The following is an 8,516-nucleotide window of genomic DNA, read 5'->3' as shown; positions in this document are numbered from 1 at the left end:
TCGTTTAGCAAAGGAAGGAGGAAGCAGAGCAGACGGAGTGCTTTCTCCCCCTCCCCTCCCCTCCCCTCCCCTCCCCTCCCCTCCCCTCCCCTCCCCTCCCCTCCCCTCCCCTCCCCTCCCCTCCCCTCCCCTCCCCTCCCCCATATATACAGGGATAGAGGCAGTTATAGATAATATAGGCCCCTTCCACACAGCTGAATAAAATCCCACCTTTTCTGCTTTGAACTGGAATATAGGGTAGTGTGGACTCAGATAACCCAGTTCAAAGTAGACATTGTGGGGTTTTCTGCCTTGATAGTCTGTGTGGAAAGGCCCATAGATAAAGGGGGCGTCTACACTGTAGAATGGATGCAGTTTGAAACCACTTTAACTGCCATGGCTCCCTGCTATGGAATCCTGGGATTTGCAGTTTGGTGAGGCAACAGATTTGGCAAAGAAAAATGAAGACCTTGTGAAACTGCAACTCCCAGGATTCCATAGCATTGAGCTATGGGAGTTTAAAGTGGTGTCAAACTAATGCAGTTTAACAGTGTATGTAGAAGCACCCATCGATATGTGTGGCCTCTATCAGTCTTAAAGGAGCTTTCCCTCTGTTGCATGAGGACTTATTTTTATGCAATCCAAGGACATACCTGGGGTGTTAACTGCATTTTGCAAAGAAAAGAAAGAGACGTCATAACTGTTGCAACATAGACCCGTCTTCCTTCCAGGTACACAGATGCCCCTGAAGGACTACAAACACCAAAAGCCACAAAATTTGGAAGCCCTTCCTGAGCCTGCAGGTATATTATATATCTACATTGCAGAATGAATATAGTTTGACTGCACTCTTAACTACCATGACTCAGCGCTATGGGAGTTGGAGTATCACAAAGTATTTGCGTCATTCTATGCCAAATAATTTTGACACCTCATCAAACTACAACTCTCATGCTTTCACAGCATAGAGCCATGGAAGTGAAAGTAAGTAAGTAAATAAGTAACTTATTTTTATACCCTGCCAGCATCTCCCCTCAGCGACTCGGGGCGGCTGACAAAGGGAAAGAGCCCAAAAATCATGGATAAAATACAACACATTAAAACAATCAAGTAAAATAATAAAACAAAACACAATCATAAATCAATGTGGCTGGGGTAAAAGTCATAGCTGTGGTCAGGCTCAATGAGTGCAAAAATTCCTTAAAGGAGGCAATGGAAAGTGCAGAGATCAAATGTACAGGAACTAGGGCAGACCTAAACAAAATGACAAGGAACCAATAGGAATAAGTGCAGGATTTAGAGTGGGTCAAGATAATGCACTAGTGAAACTGCCTATCAAAAGCACAACGGTGTCAAACTGCATTCATTCTATAATGTAGATGCACCCTTTGTGTCATTTCTAAGACTTTCAGTAGCTGCCCGCCCCTCTCCCCTAACATACTCTCTTTTGGAAGTATTTGGGATAATAAGGTGGTTTGGCTAGCTGCTGTTTCTGTCCTATTGGTAAATTCAGGTGGTGTCACCCAGTGCAGTGAGTCATAGGCCCCATCAACGCTGCCATATAAAATCCAGAGTATCTGCTTTGAACTGGAATATATGGTAGTGTAGATTCATATAATCCAGTTCAGAGCGTATAATCTGGATTATCTGATTTGATAATCTGGATTATATGACAGTGTAGAAAGGGCCTTAGGCCACATAAAACCTGTAGAAGGGGCCACCTAAAACCTGAACTATCCAAGAAAAGATCTTGATCCTAGCCTTGGAAAATAATGTGAACACTCTTTCCACAATGTAAAATCATTCAAAATCAGATGGATTCCTAAATAATTTTTGGAGGCTCGTAATTATTTGGGCTGGTATTAAAACAGGTGCTCATTTACATTATGTAACAATTTTTTGTTTTTGTGGCTGCCACAAATGATGTTAAATTGGTTGAGACTATGAGATATTCATTGAAGAACTATAGCAAAATGTGCTGCAGCATGTCCGGCAAAAAAGCTTTTTGCAGTTTAATAAACTTTCCTCATGTTTTTATGATAGAAGCAACTAGAAAATGATATTTATAACCCAGGAACAAAAATCATGTAATAGCTTGACATTTCAAGGAAAAAGGAAATAGAAGTTATTCTTTTTTTTAAAAAAAACAAAAAACAAAACAAAACAGCAGAACTCAGAACACTCACTCCTAGTTGAGTCTGCTATATATCCACATGCCTTTCCCCTGCCTCACATTATATTTCCTTCTGATGAAATGACAGACAATATTCCATTCTCAAATACATATTTATTTATGAAAAGTTGAAATGTAAATGATGTACTCCCGGTCTTCTCTCTAATACTTTGCTGCTGCTTCATTCAAGTTGTTTTTTTAGAAGTTGGTTGATTTTCTGCAGAGTCCTGTGATAATGAGGGCAGTCCTTCCCCACTTGATAAAGAATGATGCTGATGGTATGCAGCCGCTCCTCTATTTTCTGGCGTTCAACACGTATCATTATCTCAGTACGGCAGAGTGGGTTGTATTTCCCTTCCTTCACTGCCTGCAAGTGCCTCAAGCGTGCCTGACCGGACACAATATCTGCAAGGTTCTTAGAAAAGCAACATTGAATACTTTAGAATAGACAAAAGTCTGTGGAAAAGGGAACAAATGACAAGTAATGACAATATAAGACGACCCCCAACTTTTCAAGCTAAAATACAGAGTTAGGGATATACTCACCGTTTAAGACTACCCCTCTTCCAACACTATGCCATCTTGTTACAAGAAATCCCACCTGCAAACCTTGTCAATGCAGGGTAAGGGAGGGAGGAGGGGGGGCGGAGAGAGGGAGGGCACGGGGAGGAGGAGCGGCAGGCCGCATTGTCATGGAGACCGGCTGGGGGTGAAGGCCCGCTGGGCTGTCCCCACAATTCCCGCTGCTCTCCCCACTCTATTTTCAAGGCACTCCTCCGCCCCTACCGCTCACCTCCTCCAAAGATCACTGGGCTTACCTAGGCCCAAGGAAGCGCCTCCGGACAACAACTCCCAGCAGTCCCGGGCAGTGGCATGCCTTGGATGTATTCACTGAGGCATTCTGGGAGCCATAGCAGTCAGGGCTACGGCTCCCAGAATGCCTCAGCAAGCACATTCAAGGCACACCACCGCCCGGGGCTACTGGGAGTCGTCATCCAGAGGCGCTTCCTTGGGCCTCCAGATGATGACTCTCAGCAGCCCCGGGCGGTGCCGTGCCTTGGATATGCTTGTCGAGGCAATCTGGGAGCCATATGAGTCAGGGAACTACGGCTCCCGGAATGCCTCAGCGAGCACATCCAAGGCACACCGCCTGGAGCTGCTGGGAGTCGTCGTCTGGAGGCACTTCCTTGAGCCTAGGCAAGCCCTGTGGCCTTCGGAAGAGGCGAGCGTCAGGGGCGGAGGAGGGCCTTGAAAGTAGAGTGGGAAGAGTGGCAGGGGCCACCGGGAAACCTCAGCGGGCCATCACCCCCAGCCAATCTCCGTGGTAATGCGGCCTGCTGCTCCTCCTCCCCGTGCCGTCCCTCTGCCTCCTTCCTTCCGCAGGCTGGATTTTATTCTTTTAATTATTATTTTTATTTTATACCCGGCGTATTCGACGAACCCCCGACTTTTCATAAGATTTTCCAGGGTTAAAAAGTCGCCCAATAAGTATTCTCTGTTGCATCTAGAAGTGAAAGGAAGCACACAGTAAAAACATGTGGGCACTTTTCAGACCAGTGACCAATTTTTAGTAGACAAGACCTCAGAGAAAAAGAACTGTGAAATAAATATAATGTGTACTGCTAGAGAACTGTAAACACATGGCTTGGATCATCTTTCTCTTTCAAAAAAGGGAAAAGTAGAGATTGGTGGGCCATTGTGGTGGACTCTAACCATGGCTCATCTTACATGATATGAAAAGCCAGGACTCCGCAGGCAGTGGCCAAGTTTCTGTTTCTACATTAGTCCTCCCCACAAATCAGAGTATGAACTCAGTAGCCTTTTCATGCTGCTTAGTTGTAGCACCATGATTCCACTTTAACTTCCATGGCTACATCATATAGAATTCTAGGATTTATAGTTCGCCTAGGGCCTTGGTTTTGCTGGCAGACAGTTCTAAGTATTCTGCTGTAAACTTCAAATCCCAATATTCTGTAGGATGTATGATGTTGCCATGGCAGTGAATGGAGAATCACACACAATATGTGTGTAGTGTGAAAGGATCTGCTACATTTGTTACTTGCACCTTTCTTTGGTCAGTTGGAAGGGAACACACCAAAGATGGGAAGCTGCCCAATGACACAGTAAGACAACTGGTTTGCTATGCTATTTCTGCATCAAATGTGCTGCTTCCTCATGACAAGCCTAGGCCTCCATGGAACCCTAGCTGTTTGTGCTGCAGCATAAACCTAGCACAATATGCAGTGTGGAAAAGCCTTACCTGCCGTTTCTTTGCCAGCAGCTTATCTGCCTGTACTTCAAGGTCTTCTATTTCACTATTCAGGATTGCCAGTTCGTCCTGCTTCTCCAGGAGAGCATTGCCCACATTCCGCTGTGAAATCTCAAGCTGATTTAGAGTTTTGTTGCATCCCTCAGCATTCTAGGGAAGGAAAAGAAAACGCCACACTATTTCTCGGTACACATCCTGCTGCAGAATATGGGCACATTTACACTGCAGAATCAATGCAGTTTGACACCACATAAACTGTCATGACTCAATGTTATGGTGAGACAGAAGCGCTCTGACAGAGAAGGCCAAAGACCTTGTAAAACCGCAACTCCTAGAATTCCATAGCATTGAGCCATGACAGTTAAAGTGGTGTCAAACTGCATTCATTCTACAGTGTAGATGCATCATATATTGCAAAAACCCCACATCATCTGTCAAAGCAGCATTACACATGATGTAATTTTTTTTTTCTAAACAGAAGTTTGTCATGTGGGAAGATGCATTTAAGAGAGTGTATCTTGCTTTCTCTGATACAAAGTCAACAAGCAAATTAAATAAAAAATAAAATGAAAATTATGAGAAGGAATCCAAATTCTCACACTTGACAGTTAATACCACTAGAATTCCACTTTCATCCCCACGGCTGCATCCTATAGAATCCTGCAATTTGTAGTCTTGTCAGAAGCACTGGAGGAGCTTCCTGAATGAGAATTGTCACAGACCTTTCTTAAAGTCCAAATCCCAGGGTTTGTTGCATTTGTTACTAAATCCTTTCTCAATATTTTGTTTCATCACAAATGCTCATATGTACATCCTTTATAGGAAATTTATGCCATATTTATTGTTTTATTTGGCACCAGGAGGAAACTTATCTTGACTGCAACACCTCTCAAATGTCAGCTCAGTCCTCCCATAGCCACAGAGAGAACAAAGATTGAAATGATCCTACTGCCATCTGACTAGGATGCAATTATGGCTTTGATTTGCAGTGCCAAGTTGGTTATCAGTTCAATTCTAGTTCTAATTCACTGACTTTAAAATCATGTTTCAAAAAAAGTCCTCAGAGAAGCAGAAAAAAGGGCTTCAATGCTTTTTTCCACCAGATATTGTACTTATAGCTGGCAATTTCAGGAAGCTATTTTACAGTTTCAGACTATAGTCAGCCTCCATATTTGCAGCCTTGCCTTTTGTGGATTTGATTATTCATAGAGTTGATTGAAATATTCTCCCTACAAAACTCTAGTGTTGTTTTATAGTTAGTTTCCAGTGGATGTTGACCATAGAGTCATGTTGAAGGACCTAGAAATTCCTAGAGATGTTCCCTCCAATAAAAAATAGCATGTCCTCTCTGTTTTTTCACCCATTTTAGCAATTCACTTGAGATAGAATTACCATTTTTATACTATTTTTACTCAATAATTAGCCAATATTTCCATGAACTAGTAGTAAGTAGAAAATATAGTCATACTGATTATTAGAACTGTTGCATCCATGCTGGATTAGTTTGTTATGCTATTACAGGAAATAAGTCATAAATATATATGTGTTTGTATGTATCCATGCACATGTGAAGATTCTAGCTATCACCTCCCCACTGACCAATTCCCTTTTTGACTTTCTGACCTTCTGCGTCTCCTTGATCTTTTTCTTTAGCTCTAGCTTCTTATGGTGGAAATCACCCTTGGTAAGCAGTTGTTTATTCAGTTTGCTCTGGGCTTCTGCACGAATCACAATAGTCTCTCGGCGGGCCACTGCAGACTCTGTATCTCGCATTAGTTTCTCCTGCTGCTTCATCAGCTGCTGGTATCTTACCTATAGGGTGGAAGGAAGGCAAAGAATCTGAAAGAACCACTAAATCATAAATGAGGAAGACATCGCTTTTTTGTATGTTATAATTTAACAATTCAGACAAGGCATAGTGGGACACATGAGCGCCCGTAGCCCAAGGCTTTGCAGAATGTGGTTTCATAGACTTTGGATTCTAAACCTTGGGGCGCTATGTTCATCTGGGATTTTGCAATCAGCTTTGCAACTGTTACAGACTCTTGGCGGTTTTCATAAAATCACTGCAGAATCTTACTAGTGGTTGTAAATTCCAATGTGCCTGCAAACAACATCTTTTGTAATCCACTCAGTACCTCCACTGTTCCTATATTGCTTGATCTTTTAGCTGTCCTTCCAATAAAAAATCTATAGATAATAAGTCGGACAGATTTAGCAATCAGAATTATACTCACTGAACACAACTGAGTCACACCAATTTGAATAGTAATATACTTTTTGAAGAAACTGTTCCAGCTTCCTTGTTTATACTTGTTAATGGCTTTGAAACTACATGATACAAAATCCACCCAAGTCCAATGTATTTCCTATATGCAACCTTCTCTCCTATAGACATCAAGAATGGTAGATATATCAATGGAACAGGAAATGAGCCAAAATAGAGTGTTGCCAGTGCTGAAAAATCATCAGACTGTGCTTTAGGCTAGTGTTATGCCACTCTTGGTGCTTTGGACAGACACAAATCTATCAGCACAAATCTGTGCAGTGTTCACAGTGGATTCCACCGAAAATGCTTCAGCTGTACTTCATAAAAAGGAAAAACAACCTGTTCAGTAAGATTTTCAAATTCTGATTTGTAACCAGGAAATATTTGGTTTTTGTATCTATTTTATATACTTTATATAACCCAGAGTTAGTATTTTTTTTCTTGGGCAGAAAGGAATCACGAGGAAATGTCTTGGAGAGACAGCAGTCGCACAAGTGGGAAAAGTTTAAGCCCTAATCTACACAACACTTTCTACATTACCTGCATCCTATGAATCTCTGTTTTCATGGCTCTGATCTCGCCCTGACCAGTCTCAGAGTCCACTGCGGCACGCATTTCTTTGGCCAACTGTATCTTTTTCTCCCACTGCATCATCTGACACCTGTATCACACACAACAAGAGGTTATAACATATCTGTTCACTCTGTGTTGTTACAAGTGATATAAATTAATTTTGAAATGTCACAAAAAATGGAGGTGTTGTCGGGAAGTGAACAACCAATATATCCTGAGATAGTCAACAAACCATATTCCACATAAAATCAATCACTTACTTTAAAAAAAACCAACGATTTGCCACAGAGGTGCTGGTAGATAGGACTGGGTTATTTCAGCAACAAATTACTATAGTTTGAAAGGCATGAACATGTTATCTTCTCTCAATAGAAAGTCCCAAGAAAGACTTGTAGATCACAGAAAACAAATATTTATTTATTTACTCTATTTAAAAAACCCCTTTCTCACCCCAGAGGGGACTCAAGACAGCCTTACAACAGGCAACAATTCAATGCCATACACAAATTTCAAATAAACAATTACAATTAAAACAAACAATTAAAATATCAATTATTAAAAACATCAATTAACATCACACCATCCAAAACATAGTCCAGGGCCATTCCATTTGTCAATCACATTGATTCTTGGTCACTTATTGCACTGCTCTGATTACTTGTCAAAAGCTTGGTACCAAAGCCACGTCTTCAGTTTTTTTCCTGAAATTCAGGAGATAAGGGGCTGATCTGATTTTGTTGGGGACTGATTTCGTTGTGTCCTTTAGTCTCAGAACAATTGGTTCTGGGACTAAAGGACACAATATGTAGACATCTGATAATTGTGAGCGTACTATAAATGATTATTTGACACCACAACTCTCTAAATAGAGGGAGACACACACACACAGTTGCAGCTGTACTGTACAAGAATGCAAATGTTCTGTAAAAAAACAGAACTCACTCTGCCTCCACTAGGCTGTTGAGGAGTCTCTCTTTTTCTTCCTGTAGACGGTCCAGCTTTTCTTGCATCTGAATTGATTCTTTTTCTGAGGCCTAAAGGCAGAAGGATGTTTTTTAGGATCTGTATTTCACTTGGACCAAAAAAGGGGGCTCAATATGGAGAATAATCACTTGACTTTTTATATCATGTTAGCAGGGCCCTTGATAAACTTTTCTTCAGGGTCCTTCACACCAATAAATGTGTGCCACCCTCCACGTATAAAATCTAGATTAGTTGCCCCTACTGTCCCTGCCACAAAAGGTCTGCAAACT

The 8,516-nt window shown here is 41.7% G+C and overlaps 1 protein-coding gene across 1 annotated transcript in view; it reads right to left on the bottom strand.

Moving 5' to 3' along the window:
* Window positions 1–2,246: 2,246 nt before the first annotated feature.
* Window positions 2,247–8,516, bottom strand: part of CCDC40 (coiled-coil domain 40 molecular ruler complex subunit) — a 31,641-nt gene continuing 25,371 nt past the window's right edge. Inside the window, exons 16-20 of the mRNA XM_067463849.1 lie at window positions 8,206–8,297; window positions 7,231–7,351; window positions 6,045–6,233; window positions 4,413–4,571; window positions 2,247–2,567 (exon numbers count right to left, since the gene is read on the bottom strand). Coding sequence (XP_067319950.1) covers window positions 2,334–2,567; window positions 4,413–4,571; window positions 6,045–6,233; window positions 7,231–7,351; window positions 8,206–8,297 — 795 coding nt within the window. The 3' untranslated portion in view covers window positions 2,247–2,333. The remainder of the gene's footprint in view (window positions 2,568–4,412; window positions 4,572–6,044; window positions 6,234–7,230; window positions 7,352–8,205; window positions 8,298–8,516) is intronic.

This window comes from Anolis sagrei, chromosome 2 (genome assembly GCF_037176765.1).
Source record: "Anolis sagrei isolate rAnoSag1 chromosome 2, rAnoSag1.mat, whole genome shotgun sequence".
NCBI classification, from domain to species: domain Eukaryota; kingdom Metazoa; phylum Chordata; class Lepidosauria; order Squamata; family Dactyloidae; genus Anolis; species Anolis sagrei.
The sequence above is the reverse complement of the archived record's forward strand: the minus strand, read 5'-3'. Positions and strand labels throughout refer to the sequence as shown.